Below are 17,955 nucleotides of genomic sequence, written 5' to 3'. Positions count from 1 at the left end.
TTTAAGAATCAGGTAAAGTGACTGAGAGTGTTCCAAAACGTAATTTTGTAGTTATTTTGTTTTCTCAGGGATGCTGCTGCAATGTTGCTATCTCCCCAGGCAGTTTATTTGTATTTTGCTGTACTCACCTTCATGAAGTTCATTGTAATGTCAGCTCTGAATCTCTGTGGCTGTCGTACTCCTAGAGAACACACACATATTTAATCCCTTTCCTGCTTTTGATAGCTTTGACATATCTGAATACTGTGGCCATCTAGTTCTTTAATTAAACCCTTGGTCTTTCAATAAGGTTGTGTAGGCCTGCAATTCTTTTTTTTTTTTCCCAGAGCCATTGGCAGCTTTGAGGCCTAGACTGTGGGTGCTGGTTTCTTGCAGATAAATATCTTGATGCTGAAAAGACATTTAGAAACAAATGCTGAAGTCGATCTGTGTGCACTCAGAGGACTCCTGTTGTGCACATCTCACCAAGAAACAGAAAGTCCTGGCAAAGCATCAACAGAAAGACAATGTGATGTGAGTAGTTGAGGCATGTTGTGTTTTAGACTTTTGCAAACGTTGATTAAAGGCCTTCTGGTGTGCAATCTGAGGGGTGCATGTTTAAGCCTTAGCAACGTGTTGCAGTAGTTGAAGTTATATTAGTTGGGTGTGTTTTTGATAAATTGCATTTATGAAGTAACCACAAATCATGGTTATGAAACATACTATGAGTTTTGCACTCATTTTGCTTTTAGAATTGGCATCATTAAAACATTTTCTTTAAACTTCTGTGCTATAAAATTTCCAGTGGACTACTTGTGCTTTATAGAAGAGTGTCATACTTTTCAGGTACATGAAAAATGCCACAATTAACAGTTTGAGAGATGATGAAGAATCTTCCGCTTCCTGAAAGATTTTCAGGGGAGATTTAGGCAGGGTGCATTGAGCTGTAGCACTTGATACTGTGGATTTAAAAAGCAATGAAGTAGCCCTTTTCAAACTGCAGAGTGCCAGCTTCGTTTGGTAGTCACCCCCACTTTGGACTAGATGTCAGCACCTTTACTGTTAAGTCTTCCTTCTGTACTCGCTGTCATTAAATTCTCAATCTCTGCTTTTGTGGCTCTTACAGGACGTACTGTACTTTGGAAAATCAGAATCTAGATGTTGGAAGACAGCGTTTTAGACTCAGTCACTTAATTGCTATTTTACTCAGAATTGATGGGTGTGGAGGAATCACAAGCTGTCTTGGAAGATTCCCATTGCTCCATCACCTGAATCAATATGACAGATAGGATGCCAACAATTTATGGTAAGCCCTATAATGGCACTGTTTTCAACTCTTGTTAACTCATGGAGAGTTAATGAGAACTTCTATAAACAACAAAACAGCCGACTGTAGTGCCAACTTTCTAAGAGATCTGTTTCTCCTCTCCCTGAAAGGTGAGATGAAACATTTTCAACACTGTTTTCATAACCAAAAGCCCTCTTGTGAACAAAGAAAATTGGTGTGAGAATCAAAATGTGCCCACAGAGCCCAAAAGATCTAGCCTAGAAATATGCCTGGTATGCAAGTCCTTTGATGGAATCCTCACTGAGAGTGATAGAAGAGCTGGACCTGTTTTGGACGCTACAGCAAGAACTGCTGGTGAAATCCCCCAAACTTATTGAACCCTTCAGGGATCTTTTGGTGTGTTAAGTTATATTAATCTTCCTAGAATTCTATTAGCATATTCACCTATATTTAAATGATTAATTTTCTCTTTATTATTCTCTTTCTTGTTCTTTCAAAATTATTGAAATCTGTGACAAGAGGTAGTGATACAAGGAAGCATTTGGTTTCTGGTTAGTTAATCAATTCCATAATATCTCATTCTTTACAATCACTTTATTTAATAGCACCAATTTCTGCTTTCAGGTCTTGACTTCCCTGCTAAGCATTTAAGTTTCAGAATTTTTTTACTCTTTTAACCTTTATCCCTTTGAATTTTTTTTCTCAGCCTATAATTTATTATACAGTCTCCTGTCAGAGGAGGAGGTAGACTAGGTGATTTTTACTGTATTGCAAATTATAATTATTATCGTTATTTGCATTAGTAATGGATTCATTCTTATCACTGAAAACAATTCCATTATCTGATCAGACAGTTATCTTCACACTGTCCGTGATCATATATTTTCATTAGGCACCTCTTTCTCTGTGGGTCAAAAGGAGAATTATCCTTTAGTGCAGTCACTTTTCACTCTCAACAATTTCCTTAGTTAAAAAGAAGTTAATTCCCTGTGAATGCCCCTTGCAACAAAAATATGCCCTTTTCTGCTGCTGTGATGTTACCTTTGCAGATCCAGCAAGGAGGGGCACATCTGTGCTATAAACTGCCCTTCAGTGTCCTTTCTGCAGTTCTGGTTCAGTGGGAGGTACCGAGAGGACAATTTTCATCACTCAGAAAAGACGTTTTGACTCCTTCTTGAATTAAAGTGAAGATTTGTAGCCTCTGTTCAGTGAAGTGGAGAAGCATCCTTTTCCAAACCCTCCTTCTCTTCCTCCTGTGGGAGGAACAAGGTTTGGACTTCAACTATTGCAGTGAGGGTGTAGGTAGCAAAACCACCCTCTTCTCTATTGCCCCTCTGAAGGGGCATGAATGGTCAGATGGCACAGCTGTCCTACCCCTCCGGTGCAGAGGAGATGAGTAAGGTCAGAGAGAGGTGTGAGGTCAGGCCTCAGCTGTCCTGAGGAGCTGAGAGCAGCCCTGGTTGGTTGGAGGTGATGGAGAACCTCCTTAGAGCTTCCCTCATACTGATATTTATTTCCTCACAAAAAAGAGGTGGTCAGTTTATTGCTAAGAAATTAAGGCTCTCAAGAAAAAGATCACAAGTCGAAGATGGGAATTCGGTGTTTTTTTTTTTAAGTATCCTCTTTGGAGGTTTCCTTAGCCTGACTGCGGCTGTGGTTAGCAAGCAGAGTGCTTGGCATTCAGGGAAGGAGGGATGGGCTCCTTGGGCAAGACGTGTATGTGCTCGTAGTATATTTAGTGTACCACGTAACTAAGGTGATGACTTTATTCCTCCTTCCCAAAGAACTCCAAAAGCTGTGACTGAGTAGAGCTGCACCAGTGCCAGACCCAGCACTGGGCCTTCCCCAGCAATGGCAGCTGCTCTGCCTCTGAGCAGGGACACCGCTCTCCCAAGCGAGACTTGCTTCCCAGATTGGAGAAACAGCCAGTGCTCCCACGTAAATCAGAGCTCCTTTCATGCCTTCAAATTGCAGACCCCGAACTGAAGGATCCGAGCCATTAATATCGTTCTTTGTTGTTGTTTTTAATGAGATCATGTGAGACTGTGTTTATCTAACATTACATTGTGAAAGAGTGCATTGCTTTGCAGGTTTAGATCTTTTTTTTTTTCCCTTCACCTCCCTAATTGGTTTGATGTGGGGCAATTATCCACTTAATGCAATTAAAGGTAAGATTTTTCATACGATATGTACCGCAACAGTAATTACATGAGCCATAGCACAAAGAGGGACTTGAATACAACTTTTGTCTTTAGATCTCGCATAATGCATGTCTTCAGTATGCCAGCAAGTGCAGTAGTTGCCACTCAGTTGTTACCATGCAAGTGAATACAGCATTTAGACTAATTTAAAGAGTTGTTTGCAACTTGCTTCTGTTTGTATACAGTCACAATTTAGAAGAAAGTGGCATTTAGGCCACTACTATTATTTTTTCATGTAGGGCTGTGAGAGCATCACATTAACCTTCTTCCTCAGCCCCCCACTGATGTATTCTGTTTTGGTCAATTAAAAATGCAGATATATTCCCCACTTTTCATTGCCTTCAAACTTTAGATCGTTTTCAGGGGGAAAAAAAATGCATATAAGAACTCACATCTTTTTCATTTTTTGGACAAAAGACAGTATGTAAAGAAAAGAGAGTAAATCTCTCTTTTGTCAAAGAAACTATTTGCAATTCTAAAAACAGTGATATTTTTTAACAAGTTTAGCCTTGTTTTACCAGAATTGTATGCCACCATGCAGAGCATATATTTCTGAAGCACGAGGGTGTAGCAAAACAGCTTGTGATTTATACTCAGATTAAGAACAAAATAGCCTTCAGGCATAACATCATAAAATTCCTATTTGCAGCCTCTAAGGACACATCCCAGAAAGGTATGGTAATAAATATGTGTACATAAGCACTGTCAGCTGTGGCTAGGTGAAGAAAGCTCTAATATGACAAACTAGATTAAAAAAACATCAGGAGGTCCAGAAAGAAGAATACATCAATGTCAAATTAAGATACACTCAAATATTTCTTGAAAGACAGAACCTCATTATTCTACTGATTTACAGAGCACAGTAATGATTATAGGCAGCATTGTCTAAAGACAACAAAGAACACTGCTATATCTCAGTAATAATTAGAGTCACACAAAATCTTCAATTTTTTATTGTTCTCAGATGATTTATAGCATGTGAGAGAAATACCTCACACAAGGCAATCTAAAATGTAGTGAAAATACATGGCCCAAGTTGGCTCTCATATTTAAAATTCTGATTGCAATGCTGCCCACCAACAAAATAATAGTAATTTCTGGTTGGAATTATAAAACCTAAACTATAGTACCAAGCATTGTTCACCAAATTACTCATTCTATAACCACAATTATAGCCCATTTGTTTTCTTATGCTGATAACAAAAGATACATTTTAAGATCCGCGCTGCGCTACTCTTCCTTTAATAAACAGAGTGAGCTTTTCAAAAGCTGCAAAATGTTGCAGATAAAAATCAAAACATTTCCACGTTTAAAGATTCAATCAAAGACTTACCATGAATGGTGTGATATTAAAGTTTAAAAAAAAATAATCAATTTAGCATGTATTTTTGAACATGATTTGTCACAAATAGCATTCCCAATAGATAAGAATGATTATATGGTAAAGAGCGTAATTTATATATCTCAAGCACTATGCTTTTGTCAGCGACATCGTTAAGGAATTTGACACGTTTGCAGGAGAACAATATATGTCAACTGAAATATATACCAATTAGCCATAAATGGGACACTGAAATGAATGATGCATGTGCATGCTATACTTACAAGTAATAACATGTGGTTTAAAGTCGCTTGCGTTTTCAAACAAGAATTCGTTTTATGTTGTCATTTAAAAAATCTAATATTTGAAAAGGTCAGGAATAAATAGCACCATTAGCATTAAAAGCTAGCTAAAGGGAAAGTAATTTGTTGTTCATTTAACATTGCATTTTATGTAATAGCTTTGTAAAGTGTTCAGGAGGGGGGAGAGATTTTACTCTTCTAAAACAAGATGACGGCAGCTCCAGTTCATTATTAAAAGGAGATTTTTTATTATGCTATTGTCAGCTTTAACGACTTGATTCTGTTAGGTGTTTGTTAAAATTATATGGGCTGCTGAAGTGGCTATGGCAAAGGATAATGCAGAGAATATCTTGGCTGTCAAAACAATTGTGTAGGCAAGAATCTGCTTATACTATGGTAAGGGAACAAAAGACAAAGGAGAAACTCTTTTGCAGCGTTAGGAAGTTAATAACCCTGTTGAGGATTCCTCAGCAGGAGGTACTGAGATCAGGAAGCCAAATTCTAGAAGAGTAAAATGGTTATGGCAAAGGAAGTAGGGTGCATGTAAGCCTTGCATCAGATGCCAGTTCTGGTGTTTGTGGGTGTGTGCGCAAACCCCACATCTATTCACCTCCCCAGAACACGAGGGTGCTCTTCCTTGGTTAATGAGTGATTTGTGAAAATGTGCAGAGCCCCTTGGCTGGATCCTCTGCCTCCTCCAGACCTAGATTATGAAAATGCAAAGAACTGAGAAAGGCTTTGCAGGAGGAACTGAAAACTGGTCTTATTGATACCCCAGTGCAGACAAATTATCTATATCTTTGAACTGATTGTGACACCATTATTCTACTACAGGAAGGCTGACTAAGGAGGGGAAAACTGGAGGCAAAATAGATGTTAGCCCGTACCTCTTAGGGAAGGCATAGGCTGGGAAGAGGGCACACAAAGCACTCTTCTCTGCTGTGCACTTACTGCTGCCAGGAGGAGCTGCAGAGGGGAGGAAGCAGTATAACGAGTGGAAGGCACAAGTAGCACCATCAGAGTGAAAAACATCCGTATATTGCTCTTGAGAGAACTCGAATGAGAAATTGTCTTAGAATATTAATTCCCCACACATCTATTTCATCAAAGCAAAGGGTATCTCCTTTTCTAATTCATAAATTTATTCCCTACCATCCTCCATAAAGTAAGCTCTCAGAGATTTATGTTACAGTGATTCTCAAGATAAAACTTGGTTTGTGCTGTGCTCCCAAGGTAACACAATTGAATATTGCCTTTTAATCCGAGCAGGAATTACAGGTGCAATTTACAATGTTTTTTAAATGTGAAAGTAAGTCTGCACATCTCCAACTAAAACTGGAAATGCTGAGGGATATTCTTTTCACTTGGGTAAAACCAAGGAATGGTTTGTTTCTGACCTAAGGAATTTATTCCAGCTCAGGACAAGGTTAAGGAGAGGTCGTGCCGAAAGGCAGGAGGAGCAGAGTGCCTCAGCCTTGGGGAACCTTAAAAGAAAGCGACTCAAGGAGTAGTGAGTCTACTTGCACTTCTGTGTTGTCCATTGAGGGTGGGGTCCCTGCAGCTGGCTGAGGGATCAGAGACTGGATTACTTTGGGGCAGAACTGAATTTGTGAGCTATCTACACTTTAGCTGATAGTGTTTGTCACAGAGATGAGGAGGAAGTGGCTTCCTCATTGCATTGCACATTTTATAACTTGGCTACTTTGGCATCTGGCAGTTTTGCCTGAGGTCAAGATCCAACATATGGTGTTTTAGGATAATTCTGTGACTGTTTTGATGATGAGCATTCTAGTGAATTTTCACTAACATTTGAAATCTTATGTACAGATTTCTTAAATTAATTTTTTGGATTCTGTTGTTCAAGCTTAGTTCAGCATTAGTTCAACCAGTTATCCATTGTGTTCACTATTCCATCTCTCACTGTTAATTAAAAATTTTGTTCTCATTTTGTAAACTGCTCACCCTTCTTCCTCTGCTCACATCTTTATTGCAAACTATTTCAGGCTTAGCCTTCATTTTGGTTAACAACATCAGCTTCCTTAACCCTCTCTTCTCACCAGCATGTCTGCTTTCTCTTGGCACTGCCCAGAAGTTGTGTAGCAGATTCCATTACCTGTGCCCCCCTTTCTTCCCCTTGTTTGAAGTTATCTTGAAGCATACCAAAACCAGGGGATTTTTTTCAATGGGCATTGGCTCGTTCACTCCTAAGGCTGCTCTAACAATTCTGTATTTTGCAGGCTTGTCTATAGAGAGATATCCATGGACACAAAACAACCACCAACTCACAAAACAAAAACTACCACCCTCCAGGAAATAAAACCTCTCATATATTAAAATTTCCTGTATAATTATTATTTATTTTTGATTGATCATTAGCATGCTAGAGCAAGGAAAGTTTCTTTTTGCATGTCTGCATCTAAAAGGTACAATTTATTAATCGGCATGTGAAGCTTCCAATATTATAGCTGTAAAGACTGCAGACTCTGGTCTTTCATGCTTGACCAGCATTTGTTGGCAGCAAGGCTTTGGGCATCCATGTTAGCAAGCAGTAAGGGTTTGCAGAACGTTCTCCCTCACTGTCTCAGAACCACAGAAATTGAATCTGAAAAAAACAAAAACATATGAATGTCTTGAGTTCTTGAGATTTACTGAGATTATACAAACAAGTGGATTTTTTTTTGCTATCTCAACCAGATTTGTCATTTGACACAACCACACTCCCCTAGAAGAACAGAAGGAACTCTAAGCACCTGTTTGAAATACTACTGTGGGTGGTAGTACTGATGGACTGTATTTACTCCAGCTGGCTGTCTTCCTCCAGTTCTACAGTTTCTTTTTTTCTTTTTTTGTTTCCCTTTCACTTTGTGTGCTACCATCACTACCATCACCAGATGGATGAACACAACTCCACGTGCAAGGTCACGAGTCAATAGAAGAACAAGTGCTTATTTACAGGAATATGCTTGGTCAGCAACATGCTCTGATAAATAGAAATTACAATTGGACTAACTCTGCTGAGAAGTAGTCATTTTGCTTTGCTTGAAACTATTTCTGTCTGCAATATCGTCTTTTAAGTGATTACATTTAATTGTGCATTTGTATATGGGCCTAGAACATATGCTGTACCCCTTCTTCTAGACACCCAGTCATGGGGTGGATCAAATAACATACATGATAAAGAAAATGAGGGGTTTTGTTTTAAAAAGCCCAAGCACAAAGTTGGATTGGATCAGTAAAATATACCTCTATAATCTGATCATCCAAGCCTTGTTCCACAGAGTCTACAGAAATATGTTTTAGCTTATATCAATTTATATTTTGCTTTTTAATTACAGCTTCCAAATATTTTCCATATTCACGGAAATGTTAGAAGTATTATTGCCTCTCTGTCTTGTCAATCTCAATGACCATCGATATTAATGGAAATCTGATTCCCACTGACATTGAATCAGACATCCAAATGCAAGCTCAGACATAGCCATTTCTTGTAGACAGCAGATAGGAACTTGGCAAGAATCATGCTGATAATCTAAGCTGGTGCTAATCTTTCTCACCCACACGTTTTTACAGGAAATTTGCCCTTCTGAAGACTGGAACTATTTTTTCTTCAAAGTTATTTAAGGTAGAGAGTTGAAATAGTAGTGAATGGAATCATGAATGAGCAGTATCTTGAAAGGAAGGAAAAGTGTTCCTTAGAGTCTTTTCCTTCCAATGCTTTGGGCATCTTTTCTTGTGCAAATGCATTTGTCCCTCATATAATTTTGTCATTTGTCCTCACAAATAACTGCTGGGATTTTCACAGTGGATATACTCACACTTCTCCAGTTTCTCCAAATTGCACTGTGACGGTTGCAGCTCCCAGTGTAGGCAGAGTTGGATTTAACACACTGTTGTTCCAAAGAAATTTAACCTTTGTAACTTGTCCAACCTTGCGTTCTGCATCAACAAAGGCTGTGTAAGTGTTGTCTGGTTTGAGGGATCCCCTGTGAAAAATAGTGTATTACATATGTGAGGCTCTCTGGCATTTAATAATTACTAGTTTCATCAACTGTTTGGCTATGGTAGCAAGATGAATAGAAAGCTGGTTGTAAGGCAGCGTTTAGCTTATATCATGGTAACATTATTCTCCATTCTCCTATGAAATTCATTCAAAAAATCAGAGTTTGTCAGAAGAAAAGGCAGAAAGCCCTGTTGTGCTGCAGTCATAGTTAACTATGAAGATGCAATTACAGGACAATCCCCATGGAGAAGGGAGAGCTGTGTCTTGCTGCTTATGTGAGTAGGGTTTATACCACATTTTGCAAATAAGTAAAATCTCATATAATATAAATTGATTTATCTGATACAGATTTTGTGTTTGGTTGACCAAAAGGATTACCCACCAGCTGCTGCCTGGTTCTTTACCACAGGTTCTCAAACTTACAGCCCCGTGACTGAGTCAAACATGTATGGTCTCTTGGGTCAGCACGGTTCATAATCTGGCCACTAATTTCCCATCACATCGATAGAGAAAGCAATTTGGGACTGCACCAAATTCTAACATTTAAAAATTCTAACGTTTTAGAATTCTTCATGCTTTTCCCTTTTAAAATAAATTCAGAGTGACTGAATTGTCTCTGCATTTACATCAAGGAGCTGTAACTGAGGCTAGAATTTGTTCTGCAAAATGAGACCATGTTAAAAAGAAACATTATTAGAAATATGAATTAAGCATTCGAGAAGAGAAGTTTATTTTCCATTGGATATTGAACTTACTGGAAAATCTGATGCTGCCTTGTGTTTCCATTATTGCCATAAAGGGCAATATTTACATATCCTGTTACTTTAGAACTTCCAGAGAGCTTCACAGATACTTTGTACCTCCAAACTACACAGAAAAAATACAGTAAGTATAAGAAACAGTCTCAAAATATCAAAAATATCAAGTTGGATTAGATATGTATTTTTTCTGTACACCATAGTTAAAAGCAAAACAAACTATCACTGCCTTGTACTTTCAGCTCAAGGCTACATCCCAGGCTGCCTGGACTGCATGGAGTTAACATAACGCTGTCATACATGGGGATCACAGTTTTTCACTGAGTTACAACCATTCAATACACCAGTGAGTCAGATCTGTCATTTTTACAGATCTTTTACATTTTTACATGTCTTACTATGATCAGCATGAGAAATGGGCAGACATTTGTACTACTTTCTGAAAAAGAAAAAAAAAAAAAAGAGAAAGAAAGAAAAAAGAAACACAAAACTAAGGAACGAATAAAAACACTAGCTTGTAACGTGGTAAATAAACATAGATCTGAGAATTTGACCCCAAATGTTTTTATGTACAGTGAAGCTGAAAAGAAGAAAGTGTTGGGAATAAATGCTGATCCATACTGTAAAATAAGCTTAAAAAAAATCTGATATGCCCGCTCTTATGAGTGGGAACTTTCTTTTAGCCTGCAATTAACAAAAGTAGCTCTTCTCCCTCTAATTCTTCTTTATAAAGGTGAAGCAAAAGACATTTTACAAAACATTTAGAATAACTTATGTTATAAAGGAAGTAATTTTGTCCATCCATTTCTCAAAACAGGATCAGCTTTGATCAGGTTGCTCTTAACCCTGCCCATGGCAGGGGATTTAAAACTAGATGATCTTTGAGTTCCCTCTCAACCCTAGCCATTCTGTGATTCTATGGCCTTTGATAAATGGAGTTCTGACTGTCTCCAGAGTTGGAGATTTCACATCTTCTCCAGGCCTCTCTTTCTGCCTTTAACCACTGCCACGGTCACAGGCACTTTAAAAATATTTAATAAGATATTTCTGCGTCTAATGTGCATTGCCTATCATCCTTCCTCCATGTATCTTGTAGCGTAGCCCACCGAACATCTTACTGATTTCCACTTGGCTCTACAGTCTGACAACTTTCAGACCAACTGGTGGGCACAAAATAGCATTAGTTTTGGAAGAGAAGAGGGCAAAAGGCCCAAAGGACTGAAGAGCCATTTGCACTGCTCTGAGCTCTTTTCATTTGTTAAAATTAACTGTGAAAGCATTTTTACAAGGAGTAGTAGCAATGGAAACAATCAAAACTCACGAGGAAAATCTCTGGCTTCTGCAGTATTCAGGTAAAGTTTCACAAAAGAATCTGAAGTTTTCCCTTTGAATTTATCTGCATAGTGACCCATGTTTGGACATCCGCCACTTGGGCATGGGAAGCAGCCTTCCTAGTGAAAAGAAATAAATGCATTAATAAAATCATCCAGACAGAAATTATTAGTGATAACTCTTATTTTTAACTGGTCATGAATCACAGCAACAATGAGTTTCGAGGAACCATTTATGTGACTAGAGAAAAACTGTGTAAGCTAGTCAGATTTCTGAAAGGCTCTGATTTGTCAGGACTCCATGTTTTTTCTCATGCCATCTAGCTGACTTCAGCTGCACAAGTGATATCCTGGAGTACTCTTGAACAGGAACATGGAGAAGGAGGAGTCTCTCTCTCAGCAGCAGATGAGAAAGACCACCTCCAGATTGTTTCAAGAAAGGCTTTGTATTGAAAACAAAGCTTGTTTTTGTCCTGAAAGTAGCTTTGTATCCTGGAGACAGAAACAGGTCTTTGCTTTCTCCCAGAGTGATCTGAAAAGCCTCTATCATCTACTCAGAAAGTATGGAGATTAATTTTATTCCTTTTATATACCTTTATATATTCCTTGCTCTGCTTTCTTCTTTCTTTGCTGCCTGTGGGATATGATGAGCCTATTGCCTCACTGCTACACTCAGGTAGTTCAATATCTCCCATTCTGACACAGGGAAGGGTTCCCTGCTCTTGGTCCATAACTAAAGTGCTTTGTCCTTGTAGCCATCTTAAGTCACCAAAGTACTTTCACCACAGACTGACCCCATCAGGGCCATTACATATTATTATAATTCTCATTATTTTGAAAGCTTACCTACTTTGGTATGATATCCCTCCTGCTGCTGTTTAACAAATAGATTTTGTGACGCTTGGGGCAGGCCCTCCTTCCCCCCTGTACCCTGTTTGATGCACCAGAGTAATACCTTAGGGCAGCAGCAGTGTACCAGGGCTATCCCTGGTTCGTTGTTACCTTTTCCTATTTTAGCTCATGTCACCTAAGCCACTGCAAGATATCTGTCACTTACGTTACACATGCATCCACTGGGTGAAAGCTAGTGTAAATAGAGTTTCAGATGTATTGACAAGTGCACTGCTTTTGAACGACCCATAGTGAGGCTTTGAAAAATACTTACTTTAAAAGCATCGTATGAACCGCAAGCATAGCCCAGGAATCCATCAGGGTAGACAATACTGTCAGAGTAGTACTTGTAGCTGCGCAGGTGATTGCAGGCCACAAAGTCCTTAGTTCCTGTGAAAAGATGCTCTCAGGTTAGTAGGTTAGTACTTCATTTCTGTTGAAAGAGACGCACGTTGTGCTTGCTGTGTTGTTGGTATGGGTCATTCCTCCTCAGAAGCCTCATCACCACTCTTGAAGCTGTGAACCTGAGATGTGAACCTTGCTGTTGAAACGAGTTGACATTCTGAGGAAAGTAATTGATCCAGCAGGTACAAGGTGTGAACCTGAAATGCTTTGCAAGGACTGACCTTGCAGCCCAGGCCCTCTTCCCCCTCCCAGGAACTTACTGAAGTAGGCTGACGAGGTTTCACAATAAAGAGCTGCGTAAAGCAGATCTTTTGTACACAACGCTGTATTACTGTAACAAAAGAAAAACAAATGCTAAATATCTAACAGTGAACTTCCTAGGGCAGTTTACTGAACTTCCTCAGCTGATTTACTCCAGCTGAGGAATTACTTAAGGTGTTTAAAGAAGAGAAACTCTTAAAATAACAAATGTATTACTTTCCTTTTGTTGTTGTTGTTGTTGTTGTTTTTTCTTTTTGATTTTCCTGAATTTAGGTTAAAAAGAAGAAGATATACAACACTGTTATTTCTTTGTGCTTTAATTTCCTATTATTGATAACAAGTTTACTCTTTGGAGAGGAAAAAAAAAAGAAAAAAAAAGCTTCCAGCTGTTTTGAATAAAACCTAGAGAAGAAGGCCAGGTATCACAAATAAGTTGATGGGTTTCTAGAATTCAAGGTGTTTACAGCAATGTAAGACAGAGCTTGGATCATACGCTGAAAAGTTTCTAGAGGTGAATTATTTTTTTCTTTTTAAATGTTCTGTTATGTGCAGTTTAAGTTTATGCTATAAAAATTTTTTAAATAGATTTTTTTTTTTAATTAAATTTGTAGGAAACAACAACTAAAAGCATATTAGAGCAGCCGCTTGCCAATCTTTTTTTAGGTGACTGAAAATAGACACAATAACATTGCTTCAGTGCAACTCAGATTTGTAATAGCTAACTAAAAAAATAATAATTAAATGTACTGCTCTACACTGAAGAATTGCAGCTGAAGGTCCCAAACCAGAAGTGGGAGTCTTAATGTTCTTCTCCACCAACAAAGATGTATGTGTTGTTACAGACCCTTTACAACTTTTAGGAAGGGTTAAGTAGTGTTTGTTTCTACTTCTAAGTACTTTAAAGGAGATTTCCAGGTCAAACCCTTTGTCTTATTTGTTATTTGATCTGTGGATGAGAATAATTACAGGAAAGTGGTATGTTTGAACATGCTAACAATTTCACTGCACTGGGTATTTGCCATTGATGGTGCACACGTGAAAAATTAATGCAAAACACCTGAATGAAGGAATGCTAAATCATTACATTTTGAAGCTGACCTTCCTCTGAATTTGTAATGTAATCAACATCCTTACCTTCCCAGATGCCATCAAGATCTACAATCTGTGAAAGAGGATTCTTATCACAGCCTGGCATTTCCACTCCTCCATTTGGATAGAAGTCAAGATGTCCTATTGCTGGGGCCATTCCAAAACCTGAAGTATTTAAAGCAGAGGTAAATACACTTTAAATTTATCTTCTCTCATACGCTTCTCATACAGTTCTTCAAACTGCTGGCTTAAAGTTTATTTGTGGTGTTTTAAGACTTTTAAGTTCTCAGTAACCATAATGGTATGTTTTTCTGTCTATGCACTGATCAGCACATCAGAGTCTTGATTACAACTCTAAAGTGCACAGAGCACAGATGATGAGGTTCTAATACAGTAAAGCTGAACACTCACCTAAGTTGGGAATTATGGGAGCTGTATCTGTGTGGATAACATCGACAAACTCTGCATCGGTTTTATCCAGCCTGACTTCAATTGGAGTGTCTTGAAAATAAGGTTGGGCAGGGTCCAGTCCTGAAAGAAAAATGTTTGTGTCGTGTATGGAAGAAGAGATCTAGATGTGTTATATAAAATAATATTAAGATTGTACACAGTAAGTGTAGGAGTGCTGGAGAATTTTTTTTTTTTTTAAATAATACCCAATAACCATAGCTACAGCTGCTTCTGTCTGTACATTCACTATTTTGAGCTCATTTTATAGTAATGACAGTGAAATGCTGCTGCATTACAGCATTGCTCCTGTGCTGTTCATTAAGCAGTGGTGTCTTTAGTACGAGCTGGGACTCAGATCCCTCCCTTACCAGTTATTCTTCCAATCCCTGGCCTCCTCTTTCCAGCCTCTCCTGCCACGTGTGCACCAAGGCTGTGACCAATGATGTGGACATTGGCTGCAGAGTATGAATATTGATCCTGAGAAAATAAATATTTAGAAAATAATTTACTACTTCAGTTTTTATCAACAACAGAGAGAATTAAAAATGGGCTGAAAACTCCTATAGGCTCCTATAGGATTTTGGTACGTTTTTGCCAGTTTAGGTACTTAAATCCAAAATACAGATATATATTTTCCTCAAAGCTGCTTATTCATCTGCTGCCCTCATTTGGATGTCCTTAAAACTCTAGACAGCTCTAACATCAAGTTCTGAGAGGCTCAACATCCCTTTAACATCCTAGATCCATGAAGAGAAATTTGGAATTGGGGAATATGTGTCAAAAGCAATTGAATTAAAAGTAGGCTTCAAACCAATCATTGCTTCCCATGTAAAGCTGGCTGAGAAGGGGGCATGTGACACCTTCTGTACACTCAGGCTCTGCACGTTGGCTTTCCTGGAGGCAGCTGGGAGGGTCCCTGTTGGCCCAGGGTACTCCTGCTCACCTGAGAACAGTTGTTCTGCAGTCACTGATGACCACAGCTGCTTTTCATAGCTTTTTTGTGGACTTTTGTCTCTGTGAAAAGGCAATTTACTGCTTATTATTTCTGCACATTTACAACTACACAGCTCTTTACACCTGTTAACATCTGTGGAATAACTGCTCAGCTATCTTGGAGAACTTCAATCCTCCAAGCTGACTAACCCTTCTGTCATCACATAGTTCTCCAACTCAGAAATAAGGCTGCTGTTTCCAGCAGAACTTCTAAAATAATCACCGAGTAGAAAAAAATAATTTTGCTGGTTACATTCACATTCATGAAAGTTTCCAGATCAGCTTTATATATTAGCTGAGGATTTGGAGATTCTTACCGCGAGCACGTTGACAAAATATGCAATTTCAGCGCCTACAACACGGACGTTGTTCGAAGCCTGAGAGTACTGACATCTTGCACCTGTTTTCCAGCTTACAGCAATACAGTTCACATCCTCTACTGTAAGCATCCTCTGTTTTGTAAATAATAATAATAATAATTAAAAAAACACATAGAAACAGTTCCACAGAAGTACAATCTGAAATGGATTCATAGTGCTTAATACAGCCAAATTCATAAATGCTGCATGAATACATATGGGAATATTTTAAGAATCAAAACAGCAAGTTATTAAAAGATCAATCTATTTCTGTTAGTTGGAACAAAATGTTAACAAATCCAACAGTCAATTCTACATGTCCTGAAAGTGATAATCAACATAGATATTTTCCATCAAGAAGCTGTCAAATTTAATTTCTTTTGAGCTAGTAACAAAGAGAAGCAGGCAATAGGAATGCAATAAATGTGAAATACTTGATTTAATGGAATTTAACTATATTCCTTATAGTTTTCATTTAAGTAAAACAGGAATATATAATTTAAAGAAAATTGGAGTTGTGTGAATACTTAATTAAAAGCATTGTCCATATAGTGTCACGTGCCATGAACTGCTATTTTGCTTTGTGTGCTGTATGACTAGCAGCTTTCTTTAGCAGCTGCAATGGAAACCATGTTTAGAGGATTTGAGAAGACCACAAATTTGAATTGCAGCATCTTTTGGAGAAAGATTAAGAAACATCTTGAGAAACTGTAGAGTCAGTGCAAAAATCGATAGAAAGCAAAGAGCTCCAGGTTTGAGCTGTTTTGAGCAGGAAAGACACTCACTGAGCCAAATCCTGTTGTCACTCACTTCACTAAAGTGAAGAATTTCATGCATTTCCCCTAATGTTTTTCCTCAATGTACTGAACAACATATTTTCAAATTATTAGTAACTTAAATACGTCCCCTTTTCTCCCTTTCTTATCATTAAGAATAGTATGAAATATATAGTGATTAGAAATAGAGAAAGCAAACAATGTACAGCAATATATTTATAAATGCCAACTGAGGAACTTCCTAGGGACGGGATTTCCCTGTGGTATGTACCTTGCACAGATCTGAGGGCCAGCCTTCTTCTCCTTCATCTATATATCCATGAACAACAAATCTTGTCTTCCTGCTTGTTTTGAAGTTTGAGCTCCCAATTGTTGCAGAGTTAACTGCAGATATCTCCTGTTGTAGATGTTAAATTATTAACATTTTAAAACTCTTTTCTGTAAAGAGCGCATAAAAATTGTGCAAAGTTAAACTGTGTTAGGATAGACATGTAAAAGTTTTGTAATTTACCAATATTTAAACCACATTAGTTCTTACCTGATAGTTATTACCATTTTCTTTTGTGTGAAGGAAGAACTGGGTACCTATTCTTTCTGGGCTCCAGGGTAATCTATAAATTGGTCTCTCTGCAGTTCCAGACCATGGTATATCATCTGTGAAACATCCTATCCTGTCATAGCAAACTTGAGAGCCTGTAGCACACAGATCAGACCAAGAATATTTGAATGAGTAAAGAGCAGACTAGTAGTCATAACATATAGACTTTTCTCTAGACATCTCTCAGCCTGTTGAAAATTCTCCAGTTTAAATAGTGCAAAGTCCAGCTGTTGCCTTGTCTCAGCTCTCAAAATCTACAGTTTTCCCCAAGAAAAGAAGCCACCCTGATGCTCACCCATTCTGCATGAGTGCAGAAAAACATCTCACAAAGTCAAGCATCATAGAAAGGCTTTATAAACAATAACCCCATATACTTACCTCTGGCTGTGCAGAGAAGAAATAGCGCAAATATCCCAATTCGAAGCATCTAGAACAGCAGGAAAAAGAAGCAGCTAGGATTTGCAAATCTGCTTGATTACCAAGCCCACCTGTCTTTCTGGTGCTGATTTTTCTCATGGTGAAAAGGGCCCTGATCTATCTTCTCTGCAACCTATACCTGTGACTGCCACGCATGAGACAAGTGAGTCAGCTTTATGTTACTTGGCTCCAGCAGAGCTTATGGCGCTGCAAAATCTGCTAGTGCCTTAGCTCAAGTCCAGAGTGATTTTTGTCCTCCTACCAAGTTGTATGCCTGCTAATTTAGAACTAACCTAAGGACACCTACATGTACTACAATTCCCCTTTAACCATTCACCTGACAAGACAAAGAAACCTCAACCAAACCTGAACTACTTACTGTGCAGCCTAGGAAGTTCATGCTGTAAAGGGGAAACTTTGCATGTACTTTATACTTTGCTGTATCCTTGGAAATGTTCCTAAAAAGATAGTAAAATTTGTTTATTTCAGATTATAGTTTATATCTGAACTGGAAAATGTCTTTAGGGCTGGTTTAT

The 17,955-nt window shown here is 38.3% G+C and overlaps 1 protein-coding gene across 1 annotated transcript; it reads right to left on the bottom strand.

The window, feature by feature from the left end:
- Positions 1 to 7,364: 7,364 nt before the first annotated feature.
- Positions 7,365 to 17,429, bottom strand: LOC116231489 (pancreatic triacylglycerol lipase-like). Its single transcript, XM_031597264.2, has 12 exons — positions 17,381 to 17,429; positions 16,943 to 17,097; positions 16,676 to 16,801; positions 15,587 to 15,721; positions 14,645 to 14,753; positions 14,238 to 14,357; positions 13,872 to 13,991; positions 12,346 to 12,461; positions 11,171 to 11,300; positions 9,847 to 9,958; positions 8,907 to 9,074; positions 7,365 to 7,693 (listed from the first exon to the last, which is right to left on the bottom strand). The coding sequence occupies exons 1-12, from the start codon at positions 17,427 to 17,429 to the stop codon at positions 7,630 to 7,632; spliced, it is 1,404 nt and encodes a 467-aa protein (XP_031453124.2). The 3' UTR covers positions 7,365 to 7,629.
- Between the last annotated feature and the right edge of the window lie 526 nt (positions 17,430 to 17,955).

This window comes from Phasianus colchicus, chromosome 8 (genome assembly GCF_987193195.1).
Source record: "Phasianus colchicus chromosome 8, bPhaCol1.hap1.1, whole genome shotgun sequence".
NCBI lineage: Eukaryota > Metazoa > Chordata > Aves > Galliformes > Phasianidae > Phasianus > Phasianus colchicus.
Note: the sequence above shows the minus strand (reverse complement) of the source record. Positions and strands in the feature narration are given on the sequence as shown.